We start from the raw sequence: 17,313 nt of genomic DNA, 5'->3' as shown, positions 1-17,313 counted from the left end.
AAAAAAAAAAAAAAAAAAAAAAAAAAGGTGCTTTAAAATGTTTTAGTTTTAACTTCTAATATGAAAAATATTGATAACTATGCCTCACGTAAACAAGGCTTTTGGGGCTCTCAGTCACATGTAAGAATTCAAAAGGATCCTGAGACCAATACAGTGAGAACCACGTACTTGGACTGCGTCTTCCTGGCCTCCTTCAGGGCCTCTTCTTCTTCAGCCAACACCTCAAATTTTGATGTTCTCTACAACAGCATCTTAAGCGCACTAATTTTCTCACCATAAACTAGGATTTCTCAATCTTGGCATGACTGACACTTGGGGCCAGAAAACTCTTTCTATGGGGGACTGTCCTGAGCTTGGTGAAATCCCTGGCCTCTAACTACTAGAGGCCAGGGGCATCCTTCCACCAAAATTGTGACAACCAAAAATGTCTCCAGACACGGTCAAATAAAACTGGCCCTGGCTGAGAACCACTACCCTAAATACTCTTCCTGGAAATTTTACCAAATATTAAGATTTTAATTTCACGTATGATAAGGATTCTACTTATTTGGTGCTACCGCGCCAGGCACAACTCGAAGCATTTCATACGTATGCACTCACTTAAACCTCATCCCCCATGAGACAGATAAATCACCTCCACGTTACAGATTAAGAAACTGAAGAGCAGAGAGATGACGTGACTTGCCCAGGGTCACACAGCAAGTGCGTGGTGATGACAACTCCAGGCTTGATTGCTCTTCTGAGCTTTAGTCTCATGTGAATAACTGCCTCTGCTGGGGACCCCAGCTGACATTCTCTCAAGATGCTCCAAAAATGAACTGAAAACTCTTCTCTCCACAAGACCAGGTACTTCTGTATTTCCTAAGTCAGTTAATCGTGCAACTTTCACATTTAACCTCTGTGCCTCAGTTTACCTAGTAACCTAGACATCATTTTAGACTCTGCTTGGATTCTCTTCTTTACTCCTGAATCCAATCATTCATTGAAATCTAACAATTTTACCTTCTAATTATTGATCAAATGTATCTTTTCCTCTCTCTTCCACTATTCCTGCCCCCCCTAGGGCCCTAATCTCTCCTCGGCACTGCCCTAATCAACTCGCATTTGGGGTCCTTGTATCCGGCCCTCACAAACATCTTCCACCTTGCTGCCTGAGTGGTCTGGTAAAAGGCGAGTCTGGCCATGTCACTTTATGGCTTAAAGCTCTTCACCGGCTGCCTGTTAGCTAAGAATAATGTCCAGGTTCCTTATCACGGTTCAGGCTTGCCTTCTGTCACCCCCAAATCACACTTAACTCTCCAGCAGAATTCTATTCTATGACATCACCGAGCACACCAGAAGATCACACTGCTTCATGCCTTTGATCCAGCGCTATCTTCTGGGAAGCGTCTTGATTCAACACCCTGTGCATGTGTCATGGCACTTGCCACAGTTTGTGACAATGGCTCTACAACTGTGTCCCCCAGAGGCTCGTAAAAAAGCCACTGGTGGTAGGTGCCTTGCTGAGCCCAGCGAACTCATCTTTCCATCTTCAGGGACTGCTATGGCACTGGGCAAAGTAGTTTTGGGAGTGTTTGGGAGCACCGAAGTAAAAGAATATGTAGTAATAGGACCTGTCTGAATGGGAGTGGGGAATGGAGAAGAAAGAGAATGAGGAAAACCTTCCAAAGGTTACACTGAGATGAATCTCAAAAGAAGCAGAGGAACTCAAGACAGAGGTGATTAGCGGGCATACCAGACAAAGAGAAGTAAAGAGGGAGGGGGTATCCTTGGAATCCACAAAACACAGCTTAATACAAAAGAAGGACATATTTTGTAACAGTTTATTATCTGAGGAGATAATAGTGGGAAATCTCAGGTTTTAAGGGCCATGATTTCAGCAAACAGTGTAAAGTGATTACCAGATTCCTTTGGATAATACATTTATTTGTGGATAATAAATTTAACTCAAAACGATTACTCAAAGCATAATCTGAACCATTATTTTCTAAATATGTTACCATGTAATTTCTACTTCCTGCCCACAGGGTACAGCCCTGAGTGACTTATCTGCAGTTCTTGTTTATTTTCAGTAAATTTAAACGACAAAATTTGTCTTCCAGACCGTGGTGAAAATGATTGGTTTCCACTTACTCACAAGCGTATTTTGTGGGCTCTTTCAACAGACTTGGTTAAATTGTTGGTAGTAAGTACTTGGTTAATTTTTGGTTTAAAATTCCACCAGTATACCTGCTGTTTACAAACTTCAGCTTCCAAAGCCAAAGTCATTAAGTGAAACAATGCACTCCCAGAAATTTTTTTTTTTTTTTTAACTACTGACCAGTTGGATATGACTTCACTGGTGTGACCCAGACGTTCTCAAATTTACAGGATGAGTACCTTTTCTATGCAGGTATCTAAAAATTAGAAAGTCACTGCTTGAGAGGTTTAGTGTCTGATAACCAACCCTGCACTGGGTCTACCCATCATAGGGCCTACCTGTTCATTCACCCAGTGTGAGGGCAGCTACCCAACCAGGTCTGTTCCACAGGTCGCAGACTCTGCTCCTAGGAAACCCAATCCACAGGCTTGTCAATCATGGAAGGTGAGACCTGGTGTGAAGTGATGAGCTGGCCTTACCATATTCTTGCTTTGGGAATATGGCTCAAACTCAGAGGATCAGGTAGTTAGGAGAAGACACCCAATCCACAAGGATGCACAGAGAAAATCCATAAAGTACATACATTCATGATGAGTTATAAGGAAGCAGAAAAGAACGCAGATGCTCTGAAGTAGACAAAAGACGTATTAAGAGTAAGGATAAGGGACTCAAGATCAAACATGAGAATGGGGCAGGCGTGGAAAAGCTGGGCGGTACATTAAGGACATAAGAGTTTAGATTCTCATTCTCCTGCTGCTAAGATCCTAAAAGCTGGATCCCCATCTGGTGAGGCCAGGATAAACGTTTCAGCTCCTGGAAGCTGGCGAGCCCTTTTTTTCCTTGACCTTAACCTGCGTCTCCTCCTCACAAACCCCGCCCCACCACCGATGCCACAAGTAGAACGGATCCTGGCAACCAAAAAGGCTAATTAAGACACCTCTGAAATGAACGGAATGGCTAAATAGAGCCTTCAGCTGTGGACAAGTGCTACTGACGGGTCACTTCCACGGTCAAGTCTTCCGATTCTACGGAAAGTTCTTATAAATGCAACAAACTAGTCCTGGCTTGAGAACCTGAACCTTGGCATCCAGCTTAAAGGCAGAGACACCACTAACCGCGTTCCCGAAGCAGAACCTCCTGGAGCTCCCGGCGCAGAGCGTCCCACTTGGGGACACATCACCAGACGCGAACGTCTTCTCCCGCCCGCGAAGGGCCATCCCCCGGCTGCCCCCCGAGGGTCCGCGGGCCACGCCGGCCGGCAGGGAGCCTCCCCTCTGGGCGCCCAGGCGGCCGCGCGGGGCAGGGGCTCCTGTACCCCGGCCGCACCCGCGCCGGCACCTCCCGGGCCGCTCACGTGTAGTTGTAGGCGGAGAAGGGCTTGCTCTCCCTCAGCATCGCCCGGTACAAATCCAGCACCTGTGCGCGGCTGGAGGCTGCCATCTTGGAACGAAAAAAACCCAGGGGGGTCCTCTCCGTGTAGGACCCGGCGCGGGGAAGCCTGAGCTGGTTCTAGTTACTTTGTGTGCAAAGCACTTGTCTTGTCTTTGGAATCTTTGTGTATGTAACCAACGTTGGGAAGAGCCAGCGTTTTCTCCTCCAAAACACTGCGAGGGGTAACTTTATACGTAAGAAACAAGTGGACGTTCACATCCATCTCTTTTCCAACCATTGAGTTTTGGTTATGTTTCTTTCCTTTCTTTAAGTTTGTCTCGTTTTGAAGTGATAACTTGTTTTATGCCAAAGCAACCTCGTATTTTCAGGAACTTTAAGGGCAGGAGACACTTCTCTGACCTTACTGCACTTTAGCGTACTTGTAACCTGGCGTCCTTGCATCCACATGTGCTTGTTATATCTGTTATCTGTTGTAATGCAGTGGTATTTTTTTTAAAGGCATGAAAGACAAAATACTTTTATTAAAATCCTTTTACGTTTCCTGTTCGATTTTTGTTAACGTCTCATACATCTATAAGTCTCAAATAAGGCTTTTTACAGAGTAGCCAAACTTACGTTACTCCTGCAGGGTGATCAGGTCATTGGGCAAATCTTGCTTCAGGTTTATTGAAAGGGTTTTTAATATTTTGAGTTTATCCTTTGGTATTACTCAAAGGACTCAAGACCAAGGGTCTTGTACATTATTACAGAAAAAGATGCAGAACTATTTTCTCTTAATATGAAACACGGTTGAATGCAGATGATGTAAATTAGGTGTGTGGCACCTAGGAAAACTGCAGCGTTAACGCAAGTTACAGAGAAAGCTATCAAAGTTAGAAGAAAAAACAGAATTATTTTGGCTTGTTTAAAAACAGTGGGGATTGCATTATTTTATTATATTTTGCTTTCATCTAGAAAATGAAGTTGGAATAATTATGATATACAGTTGTTTGTCTAATTATCAAGCAATTTAATCATTAATGTATACAATTAACATATCTAAATGATTTTAACTTTGTTGTAATCAAATAAAACTTTCCAAATAAATATTGAAAGTTTAGTTTGTTTGGGTAGTGTAGGCATCTGTTAGTACAAGGAATAGCTGAGGTTAGAGAAATGGTAGCTTCCCAGTTGATTCTAAGCTAAGTCCTCACAAAAAAATACTTTTATTATTTTACTTGAAATAATTTGCCAGTATGTTGGATAACATTGCCTTAAAAGCCTAATAAAAAATCACATTCCAAAGCTAAATCTCCATTTTTTAATTTCTTCATTGCAGCAATGACTATTTTCAAGAAAAGCTCTATTTGAAGTTGAAAGTGGGATTGGGCCAGAAGCTGAGGATAGACCTTACTCATATGTCCTTTAATATGCATTCTGTTCTGGGCAGAGTATTTTCTTACATAACGACTATAAACTAGCCATAACCCACTTACTACCATTTAGGCCTCAAAATGCAAAAATTTCTTTAATATCCACCTATCCATAGTTATGAAATTCCTATAGTTCATTATGTAAAATCATGCATTACCTTATATTAAAATTAGGATTGCTGTTGAGCACTGAATGATTTTTGAAGAGAAATTTCTCCAACTATAACAAGCAGTATAACAGCAATTTATTGTCTTGCAGCTTAAATATTAAAACGATGTGCAAAGGAAATCTTGCATAGGTGAGCAACTTGTGATGTTACGATTTAGAAGTTATTCGACTCCAAATGTGGATCTAAGTCTTTATTACACATAATCGTCATTTGGTTTTATCAGTCCTTCACACTAATAGAATAGGAAGCTGGAAGAGACTTTGTACATCAGCTCCCTCATTTTCAGAGATGAACAGGGAACTGAAGGCCCTTTCCTCATTCATTCCTTCAGCACTCAGTGAACGCTTCCTAAGAGCCATACGTTATACAACATGGTGGCGTTACAGTGTGAACTAGGTAAGCAAAGTAACAATTTATTTTTGACAGGTGCTATGATAGGGGTAATATTACGAAGTGTTAGGGGAGTACAGAGGAGGGACATTCAACTAGGACTTTGATCTTAAGGGAAAGCATTCCATCAGAGAAGGTATTTCCACAATGAGTAGTAAGAGCCAGAGGGCGAACATGGAGAATGTGTTGAGTTACAGGTTGTAGTGTACATTCAAAGCAGGGAGGCACGAGGGCGCAGGATCCATTCAGGGAATGCTGTGTGGTGGGGAGAGGGACCATCGATGAGCAGACGTAATTAGCCCTGTACCTGCTTTATTATTTTTTTAAATTTTATTTATTTATTTTTAAAATATTTATTTATTTTCTGTGCCGGGTCTTAGTTGTGACATGCGGGATCCTTAGTTGTGGCATGCAAACTCTTAGTTGCAGCATGGATGCGGGATCTAGTTCCCCGACCAGGGATCGAACCCAGGCCCCCTGCATTGGGATCACAGAGCTTTACCCACTGGACCACCAGGGAAGTCCCTACCTGGCTTATTTTAATGATGTTTTCTCTGTTCTGGGGATAAGTCATTTTTTTTCTTTGATGCATTGGCTAGTTCATACAAGTGAAGTAGAACTTATCATCTGAGCTATTGAAATACAGATTAGGTTTTCAGGTGTTGGTAGACTTTTATTTAAAAGCCTATTTTTGGAATCCTCTATTTTAGCAGTGCTGAAATCCTGGTTCTGTACGTCTGCATATTCAACAAGTAGTTGACCAGCTGGTGGTTCAAGTCCCAGTTCCTGCGGTTACGTGAGGGCTACACATCGAATACTGATCCTGTCTTCCAAGAGTTAGTAGTTTATTATGTTGAGATATGTTCCCTGTATACGCACTTTGGGGGGTATTTGAATGGATGTTGAATTGTATCAAATGCTTTTTCTGCATCTGTTGAGATGCTCACGTGGTGTTTGTCTTTTCTTCTGTTGACGTGGTGTAACACATTGATTTGCATATGTTGAACCATCCTTGTGACCTTGGGATGAATCCAACTTGCTTGTGGTGTATGATCCATTTTGTATATTGTTGGATTTGGTTTACTAGTATTTTGTTGAGGAGTTTTGCATCTATATTCATCAAAGATATTGGCCTGTAATTTTTTTTTTGATAGTGTCTGTCTGGTTTTGGTTTCAGGGTGATGGTGGCTTCATAGAATGACTTTGGGAGTGTTCCCTCCTCTTCAGTCTTGTGGAAGAGTTTGAGAAGGATGGGTATAAGTTCTTCTTTGTATGTGTGGTAGAATTCTCCAGTGAAGCCATTTGGTCCTTTTCTTTGCAGGGAGTTTTTTTTTTAATTACGGGTTCTATTTCACTTCTAGTGATCCGTCAATTCAAATTGTCTATTTCTTCTTGATTCAGTTTTGGTGGGCTGTATGTTTCTAGAAACCTGTCCATTTTTTCTAGGTTATAAGATCTCAGTGGACAGATGATAGGACAGCTCTTACCCCCGTTAAAGAAGGGACCTGAGAGGTTAGGTTATTTAGCCAGTTGTACGGGTAGGAATCCGAGGGGGTGGGCATGGGCCTGGGGTGTGTTCTGTCTAGCTGTGGTACTGGCTGTGATGCTGCGCTGCTTCACAGAGGGTCTTCAGAGCCAGCTTCAGGAGTTTGAAGTTTATTAAGTTTTCTTGGATAACATGGGTAAATTTTAGTCATATTTGAATTTTAATTTAGATTCTCACTTATTTCCAAAGCTAACTTCTTTATATAGGAAATATTACAAATATTCAGAGAATCTCAAATGTTGATTTTTATACTAGCTTTCTAGTCTTTTAAGATAAATTTACATTTTTTTCTATTAACATCTCTTGGAAAAGACTTAGTGCCTTTTTTAGGTTGTCTACTCATGTGTATGTGAGAGATCCACATTTTTGTAGAAGCTCTTTTCAAATATACTTAAAATCTTTTCCTTGAGAATTTTAGAAAGTAACCAGATATTGGAGCTCCGTTCTTTGGAGACTAAGTATTGCCTTACTTGTGGGAAACAGCAGTAAAATTGACAACTGAGTTTGTATGAAGTGTATCAGATGTCACTTATAGGAATTTTTTTTTAAACAAACTAGTTCTTTGCCTTCTGTCTGCCTGTCTGTAAGTTCAAGCTCATCTCTCTCAAAAGCTGCCTTCCCCTCCTACCTGTGTCTAGGAGAGAGACTAGGCTAAGAGGTCAGATCTGTTTTCAGCTGAACTTGTGTCCCTTTAGTTGTTCCCAGGTCACAGTAGCTGCTAGATGGAGAACTGATTTCATTAGCCCACTGGTCCTCTACCCTGGCCTCACAGCACACACCCGAGAACCTTTCACAAATACCAGTGTTCTCGTTCCACTCACATCAAGGCAGTCGTAAGCTCTGGGTTGGGGGCCCAGCAGTAATGTCTTTAAAAAGTGTCAGGGGTTTCAGGGCACCATCAGGCGCCATCAGGATGGAGACTGCCATCGGCCCGAGTCAGACAGCTGACTGGAATACAGAAGGTCCAGCCATGTTTCTGCCCCTATGCACGTGACCCATTGCCGGTTCTTCCCAGAACTGCCCTCATTTAGCAGGACGATGTGACTACCTTCAGGAAGAACACCTCCCGTCCCCACATCCCGGTGTTCCAGGAACGACTCAGATGAACATGGGCCGGGTGTGTGCAAAGTTCGCCTCGTCCGCCGCTTTTACAGGAGGGAGAACCTCGTCTTAAGGGAAAATAAATCCTGTACTTGAACGTTTCCCCCCTTAAGCAGTTTTTAGCATTGATTCTGTCCCTGATCTTGAAATACGAGACAGCTGACCCTCCACCAAGACTTTTCCCTGCCCCATCCAGCCCATCTTCTTGTGACATATGTGCCTTATTCTTTCAAACCCTAACAGTAAATCTATAAATCAAAATCGAATTTTGCATATACAAAGGCCTGAATATATATCTTATCAGAACTGGCCTTAGCAAAACATTCTGTGGAAGATGTGAAGATAATTTCAGGAGAGTCCTTTGAAAAGAGCCAGTATTTCTTCTTATTTTTTGCAAACTAGTATGTTTATCAAATAACATTTTGAATGATGATTTTGAATGAAAAATAACATTTTGTAATTCATTAAGCATGAGATTTTCATATGAAGAAGTACTTGTAATAAAAGTGATTTTGGGGACTTCCCTGGTGGTCTGGTGGTTAAGAATCCGCCTTCTAATGCAGGGGACACAGGTTAGATCCCTGGTCGGGGAACTAAGATCCCACATGCTGCGGGGCAACTAAGCCCTTGCGCTGTAGAATCCGTGTGCTTCAACTACAGAGCCCACGTGCTGCAACAAAAGATCCCACATGCCGCAACTAAGACCTGACACAGCCACATAAATAAATAAATTTTTTTTTAAAAAAGTGATTTTGTGGAGGAGATTGAAATAATTTTTAAAATGATGATCTAAAGGTGCTTATAGCTTCCCTCAGGGTTATATGCTAGTTGAAGTTCAGATGACACAAGTCATCTTTTGGAGCATAAAGCAAAAAAAATATATATATATATATGGGTAGGACGCTAGATATTTCATGAAATTCAAGGCCGAGTTGAACAACCCTGACAGTTTGAGAACCTGTGGCCTTAGCAGCGGTGGGAATTTGCGAGCTGTCAGTCCAGAGTGGTGGCTCTTGATCCGGGGTGCATGTCAGACTCACTGCTGATGTCAGGACCCCTCCCACAGCTGTCAAGTAAAAACCTCTGAGTAGCTCCCCAGGTCATTCTGATGTTCAGCCATGACTGAGAACCTCTGGCCCCAGTGCTGCCACCAAGATGAGTGACTGGTGAAGGCACAGTCATGCCCATAAGGCTTTTTGGAATCTTGCAAAGCTGGCCTCCTGAAATTTTGGAGGGCAGAGACTTCTTGCTAACTCTTTTTTGTTCCCTGGCACCTCTGCTAAGTGCTTGGTGAATATTTGCAAATCAGTTTCATTTCTTGTAAGGTGTTCCAGAATTCAAGTTGCTCCCTAGATCAAACTGATTTTATCCCCTTAGATGAGCACAGGCCTATGTGTACAAATATTAAAACAAAGGCACATGAAAGACCAAACAGGCTGTGCTCAGGAGGTTTAAAGCAGGGCAGGCAGGCCCAGCGTTATGGGAGTGATGGGCTGGTGGAGGGGAAAGGCTTCCTCATCAGGAGCAGGAGACAGGAGATGTCCCTTTGTCCAGGCTCCCCGTGGGCTGGGAGCACCCGGAAGGCTCTCTCTGCCCACCTATTCCTGTCTATACATCAAGTAACACAGGGACAAATACGTGTCATAGTTGTATCTTCAAGTAAAATGCCCTGTGCTTCTCAGATGCAGGCTCACTATACTCCCGAATCACCCTCGGAATACCGCGGGGGAAGGAGAAAGCCAGGAGACTGTACTTTGCAATTACACTTCTGAGGAAAAGAGAAATGGGTACCAGTTCCAAATGGGTGGCTGTAGGTACTTTTTATTTTTAGTTACAACAAACATTTTTTTTATTTACCAGAAAGATACCAGCTCAGAAGCAAAGAAGATGCAGTAAAACTTGCTAAAGTTAAGGACCACTAACTCCCAGATGCCTTAAACATTTGTTCTTAAAGTCAGATGATTTCCCAAATAACCTCTCTAAGGTGTAAAGGGTGCTAGCAACACCAAAGCTAAAATTTGTTTTTCTGTAATGGCATATTATCAGACATCCCATGTTTAGAAGTGAATGTGTTTAAGATTTGAAAGATATTTATGGGCTTTTAAAAATTAAATATTTATATATCGTAATTTACTTGTAATATGGAAGAAAGGCATTTTTCCCTTGCTCAGCGTTATTTAAATATTTTTTTCAGTAAAATCCCAACATCACATTGTCAGTTTCCACCCTTCACTTTAAGGACTGTCCTTGTGCCCAGCCCACTGTGGATCGCTCCACAGAGTAAATGAGGGAAGTTGAGCAGAGTGGGTACTTGTGAGTTGGTATCTTATGTCTCTCTCCATTTGGACTAGAAGCCTACTCTTTACAAATATTTTCTCTAAAGTTACACTTTATCTGTAATTAAATTATAACTTCAAATAAGCAACCCTCGATTACTGACCTTTTTCAACGATTGCAGTATGATCCTGAAATGGGTGAAGTAATGAACATAGCCCTGGAAGGTCAGAGTTCAGCCAGCCTCTGCCCCAGGTGTGTGACCTGTGACCAGATTGCTTTTTCCTACTTAACTCCTCTCTTCTGTCCAAATCGGAACTGAAATAGGCTGTGCTCTCCTTACTTCTAGGGACATTTCCAAGATTAAGAACATATTCTCATTACTTGTGCCGTAAGCTGAATGGCTGTAGTCCTCCCCACCCCATTCCCCCATTCCCCCATTCCCCACCAGCTCCGATAAGTATGTTGAGATCCTAACCCCCAGTGGGATGTGTTGGGTTGGCCTTTGGGAGTTGGTCAGGTCATGAGGGTGGAGCCCCCAGGATGGGATTAATGTCCTTATAAAAGGGACCGCAGAGGGCTCCCTCACCCCTCACTATGTGAGGACACAGTCTTGAGATCCAGGAAGTGTGCTCTTACCTGGCACCAAATCTGCCGGCGGCTTGATCTTGGACTTCCCAGCCTCCAGAACTGTGAAATAAATATTTGTTGCTTATAAGCCACCAGGTCTGTGGTATTTTTGTTAGAGCAGCTAACCCTAACCCTAACCCTAAGACACTCTGCTTTGGTTTTCTGGAAAAAGAGAGTGTGCAGGGAGGGTGTGGTGGTGGTGTCCTGAGTGAACTAGGTCTGCCAGGTTTGTGGGTTTCAGTGGGTTTTTGTTTGTTTGTTTCCTTTTTTGTGTTACATTCACATGGTATTCTAACATCTGAAGCTTATGCTTTCTGCAAAATGTAGGAAAATGAAGTGTTTCTATAAGATTTTACCCAAAATGTTAATGGCATACTTAGTTACTGAAATATGTTTGGGCAGAAATGTCTCTACCAGTGGATGCTATGGCATGTGTGGACTTAAAGTACCTTCCTTAACACTGTCTTTCATAACTGTTCCACCTCACCGGGGTTTTCTGTTTATTAGCATTGGCCTTTTCTTCATTAAGACTGAAAAATCAAAACCTGACGTGATAAGCATGATTTCCACATTTGACTCTTAATTAATTTGGTGCGAGAGTGCAGCCTTTTTTTTTTTCAATCCCAGCATTTCAGCTCTTTGCAGCAGTAGAGGTTCTGTTTTTCTGTCCCTGAAGTAAAGAGGGTGGGAAGGGGCTTCCTCGGTGGCTTGGCTCCCGCTGGACCAGAGGAGAAGGGATGCTGTCTTCAGCTGCCTTGGGTGCACCAGAGGGCTGTGTGCAGAGGCCCCGGGCGTGCGTCCTGCAGACCTTGTGCAGCCCCTGGACAGGAGCCTGGGCTGTGAGGGGCACGGCCACTCTGGTTGCAAAGGTGACAGGAAGAGGAGAAGCCGGGAGAATGACGAGGTGTGTGAATGGCGCAAGTGAGTTGCAGGGCAGAGGCTTCAAAGGCCCGAGTGGGTGTGTTCAGTCTCCTTCGTGCGCTGTGTATGGGGCAGTGACGAGGCGGTGGTGCCCGCTGCGTGGCCCCTAGCTGCATTTCCAGGGGAGAGGTCATCCACCCAGTGAGCTGTCTGCCCAGCGGCTGGGTCTTGCTGTCCGAAGTCGGTGTGAGTGGTTTGCCCCGGCAGGAATACTGACAACCACCCTCAGATGGAAACTTCTCGACCTGTGATGAGAACATCTCCGTGGCCGTGTTAGCACGGCCAGTTACAATCCACAGTCAACTCAGAAACCTCGCCTAAGCCCCTATTTCCTCTGCTAAGAAGTAACAAAATTAATTGCTTTCTCTGCCTGCCTACTCAGAAGTCAGTCCTTCAAGAAATGAAATGACAGAAAGGCAGGTGATTTAGAGGGAGAAGGGGAACGGCTGAGGATAATATACGGACTGTTGTCTGACTTCCCCATGGGAATAGATTTGGGTGTCAGTTAAATGCTTTGCTTGGTGTTTCAAGTTTAATGAGACAGCTGCAAAATGCATGAAAATCAGTTTCTGGAACATGCTAAGCCCTCCCCACCTGAGCACATGGGTGTTTCCGTCCCTCTGTTTGGAAACTTTGTCTCTTTGAATGGCTTATCTTTCTAATGTTGACTTAAATGTTACTTTCTCAGACAGCCCTTCCCTGGCTGCACATCTTTATCTAAAAATCAGGGCTCCCTTCGCATATTGGAGGTTTCTCTTTATCTCCTACTTAAATTCTTAGTTTTACTCACTGCCATGCTCCACAACTAGCCCTGTGCCTGTCACATAGTAGGAGCTCAGCAAACATTTGTTGAGTGCACGAACAGAAATGCTGTGTTGGCTTCAGGAAAAGACACTTAGTACCCTAGAGCAGGCTCTGTCCAGTAGACCTTCAGGGATGACTGAAGTGTTTCTACTTGTTTTGTCCAGTGTGGCAGCCACCACCCACATGTGGCTCTTGAGCACTGGAAACGTGGCTAGTGCAACCGAGGAGCTAGATTTTTATCTATTTAATTAATTTAAATAGGGTGTCCAGCACTGTAGCTTGCTGGTCGTTGAGTGAAGCTGGGTGCTGGCGTTGAGATGGGAGATCTCTGGGCGATTTTCGCCATTTGATACTATGTGCAGCTGGGAGGCCTCTTGTGGACCAGTGTCCTGAAGTTGGCTCTCTACCTCAGAGGCACAGCACTAACTCCTGGCTGCAGCACCAAGAGCCCTTCATCCACACGGCTCCTTAATTTGGGACGATTCGTTGTCTATTTGCGGCGGCAGAGGCCGGCATGACGTTGCCAGCCTGAGGCGCGCCGTGCGCCGTGCGTTCTCCCGGGGGAGTTGTCCCTGGATCCCGGGACCCTGGCAGTGGCGGGCTGCACAGGCTCCGCGGAAGGGGGTGTGGATAGTGACCTGTGTTCGCACACAGCCTTCTTGGTGGCGGCAGCTGCAGCCTTAGCGTCTCATGTCTGTCTCTGGGGTCCGTGCTTTTAGCCGCAGCTCGCGCCCGTCTCTGGAGCTCCCTTAAGCAGCGTTCTTAATCCCCTCTCCTCGTGCACCAGGAAACAAAGAGGGAAGAAAAAGTCTCTTGCCTCTTCGGCAGGTCCAGACTTTTCCCCGGACTCCCTCCCGGCCAGCCGCGGTGCAGTAACGCCCTCCAGGCTGTGTTCACGCCGCCAACCCCAGTCCTCTCCCAGCGCTCAAAGCGGGAGCCTCGGCTCCCAGCCCCGCCCGCCCCAGCGGGCGAGCAGACAAGCCTCTCGGTGGTGAGTGCCGGTCGGGCCTGATCCTCTGCGCTGCAATCTCTCCGCTTTGCCCTCTGCACCCCTGTTGCTGTGCTCTCCTCCGCGGCTCCGAAGCTCCCCCACTCCGCCACCCGCAGTCTCCGCCCGCGAAGGGGCTCCTAGTGTGTGGACACTTTTCCTCCTTCACAGCTCCCTCCCGCTGGTGCAGGACCCGTCCCTATCCTTTTGTCTCTGTTTATTTTTTTCTTTTGCCCTAACCAGGTACGTGGGGGCTTCCTTGCCTTTTGGGAGATCTGAGGTCTTCTGCCAGCGTTCAGTAGGTGCTCCGTAGGAGTTGTTCCACGCATAGATGTATTTCTGGTGTATCTGTGGGGAGGAAGGTGATCTCCGCGTCTTACTCTTCTGCCATCTTCCCGGAAGTCCAATTAATTTAAATTTAAATAGCCACCTGTGATTAGCTGCTACTGTATTAGACACCGCAGATCCAGAGGATGTGATTTTATTAGCTTCTGGCATTGAAAAATATTACCACCGAATACTAACCCATTAAACATAGTTAATTTCTGCAGCTGAAAAGACCTTCTAAAAGCAGTGACCTGCATTCAGCTCATTTTATGATGCGTAATATATTGGTGTGTTTTATGGTCTCCTTGGGAAGCAGAAGCTCTTATGTCCTCAGTGACCTTCTGTGATTTCCGATTATCATTGCATTTTCCTTCCATTCTTTATTTTTTAATTTTCATTATTTTGATTGCGTTGTATCAATAGGCTAGAGCCCTCCTGGGCTGTAGTTTGTGGGAGGACTCATCCAGGGACAAGGGCCTGGAGTTCTTTGATTTCAACCTTCTTTCTGCCTTCTGTGGCTAACCTCAGTCAGCTGGTACTTATGCAACCGTGGCCTTCTGTCTGCATGGCATGGACCTCACCTTTAAGGCCAAGAGCTTTTCAAGTGAAGGTAGGATTATAAAAAGAATTATCAGGATAAACTTGAATAATTACCGCATTATTAGAGCCGCCGTCAGATTTCAACTGCTGATGTTTTCTCTCTATTGTCGCGGGTCTTGAAATGAGAAAGAAAAGGAACTGGTAGTCGCATCTTTTACTGTATTAAAAATAAAATGTTTAAATTCATGTTTCATGGTGGATTTTAAAAAGTTGCACGAAATACACATATATAAACATATATATATATGAAAAATAAGATTTACCATTAAACCATTTTCAAGTGTGCAGTTCCATGGCATTAATGCATTTACATTGTTGTGCATCCATCACCACCATCCATTCTCTGGAACTTTTTCATCTTCCCAAATGGTCCCCAATGATGAATTTAAAAATTCTTTTCCATGCTTATTGTCCAAACTAATATGGACTACTGACACCTATGTGTCTACAGGAATTGCCTCTTTTAAAATGACCTTGACCTAACTAATGCATAATTTGCCTTACGCTGGGAAGTGGTAGACACCGCTTGTCAAGGACCCAAAATCACCCAATTTAGTCCCTGCTCCCAGCCATGACTAACCTTACATGCTCACCCTGAGAAAGATCCTTTCTCTCGTTTAAAAAAACAGTAACTCTAGAAAATGGCTTATAAGTGACAGGTGAGATGGACTTTCTTGCATATGTGTTATGTGCTTTGGGATTCCAGACTTTTTACCAGTGTCCATTGAGAGAGGCAAAAAGAATCAGAAACAGTTACTTAGCATTTTTAGTACCTCCTACCTTAGTATAATATCATTGTGACCACTGGGCACATCTAAACTTACAGATTCAGGATGGCTTTTTAGCCCTTTAATGAGCAATTGGAATCCGGGGAATCTGAAGGGAAGCCTTACCCTCACCAGATGACTTGCTCTTTATTTATTGCTGTGGGTACATCACTGTTCTCAGAAGCCCGAGGAACGAAGCAGAGGGGCAGCTGCAAGGGGAAGACTGACCACTGGTGTGGGTGCTTAGAAGGAAGCAGGTGGGCGTGTCGGGGCCCCCCTGAGAGAGACGTGCAGTTCTGTAGTCATGTCCCGGATGCACGTCAGGGACAGTGTCCTGAGGGCAAGGCCTTCACGGTGGGTGCTGGGGGCCACAGCCCATCTCAGCCGGTGCACGTGGAACATTCCTGAGGGAGGAGACCACCGGGCGCTGGGGCTCAGGGTGAGAGGAAACAGCTGTAGTTCTAGTCCCTGGCAGCAGTTCTGTTCAGCCCAAGTGTGGGGTGTGGTCCCTGGGAACTGGGGTCTGCGGGGGCACTTGGATGGGCCAAGCAGAATTCGGGCCTTTGGAAGCTTAATAAATGTGTGCTTTAGAAGGTAAATCCGGCATGGTACATAAGGTGAGTCAGAGGAGGTAATTATTTGAAGTGGAAGGTGTTAAAGGCTGTTTAATTATCCTGGAGGAAGGTACTGAGGGTCTCTAAATTATGTCACTTGTGGTGAGAGTGGAAAGGAGGGCTAAAGTGGCAGCGATGTTGTAAAGACAGAATTCACATGCCCTACCAATTGGCTGGATGGAGGGAACGAAGGAAAGGGGAAGCCAAGAGTGATCTCAAGTCACTAGGTTGTAATGCTCATCGTATAAAATCGAAAGGTATAAAAGCATATAATGAATAGTAGCCTCTCAACTGTCTCTGTCTCTCAGCTCCTACCGTGTCTGCACTTCCTTATATACGTGTGTATATGCGTAAACTACATTTATATTCCTGTTGAAAAATGGTAGCTACCATGCACAGCCAATCACACCTCTTTTTTATCATTTAACAATATATCTTGGAGATATCCTATGTCAATACATGTAGTGCTGCCTTATTCTTAATTTACTTAGCTAGTCCCTGATTAATGGAAATGTATTTCCTGTCTTTGGCTCTTACAAATTGTTCAGTGAATATCCTTGTTCAGGCATCATTTTGCACACATATAAGAAGTATATCTAGGGCTTCCCTGGTGGCGCAGTGGTTGAGAGTCCGCCTGCCGATGCAGGGGACGCGGGTTCATGCCCTGGTCCGGGAGGATCCCACATGCCACGGAGCGGCTGGGCCTGTGAGCCACGGCCGCTGAGCCTGCGCGTCTGGAGCCTGTGCTCCGCAATGGGAGAGGCCGCAACGGGAGAGGCCGCAACGGTGGGAGGCCCATGTACTGCAAAAAAAAAAAAAAAAAAAAGAAGTATATCTATAAATTTAATTCACTACAGGTGGGATTGCTGAATTAAATGTGTGTGTTTTAAATGTGGATAGATATTGTCACACTGCCTTCCATAGAAGCTTTACCAGCAATGCCTGTTTCTTAGACCCTCATAACACTGTGATATCAAAGAACATGATCTTCCCCAGTCTGTAGATATTTTAAAACCTAATTGTCATTTTACTTTGCATTTCTTTGAGATTGAACATCTTTTCATACCTTCCAGAGGCATTTCTAATTCCATTTGGGGGAACCTTCTGTCACTCGCTGATTCCCATTTCTCTACTCAGAAGTTGGACTTTCATGGAATGCCTATAGTGGTTTCTCAAATCATGATTCTGGAGTTTTGGTGGATATATTGGGATCATATTAAGGCAATAGTCATCTATT

At 44.3% G+C, this 17,313-nt stretch overlaps 1 protein-coding gene across 1 annotated transcript in view; it reads right to left on the bottom strand.

Moving 5' to 3' along the window:
• The window catches only part of LYRM4 (LYR motif containing 4), a 119,193-nt gene extending 115,584 nt beyond the window's left edge, over positions 1–3,609 (bottom strand). The window contains exon 1 of the mRNA XM_024738617.1: positions 3,495–3,609. Within this exon, the coding sequence (XP_024594385.1) occupies positions 3,495–3,580 (86 nt within the window). The 5' untranslated portion in view covers positions 3,581–3,609. The remainder of the gene's footprint in view (positions 1–3,494) is intronic.
• Positions 3,610–17,313: the final 13,704 nt, after the last annotated feature.

Source organism: Neophocaena asiaeorientalis, unplaced genomic scaffold, assembly GCF_003031525.2.
Source record: "Neophocaena asiaeorientalis asiaeorientalis breed wild unplaced genomic scaffold, Neophocaena_asiaeorientalis_V1.1 scaffold307, whole genome shotgun sequence".
Lineage (NCBI taxonomy): Eukaryota > Metazoa > Chordata > Mammalia > Artiodactyla > Phocoenidae > Neophocaena > Neophocaena asiaeorientalis.
The sequence above is the reverse complement of the archived record's forward strand: the minus strand, read 5'-3'. Positions and strand labels throughout refer to the sequence as shown.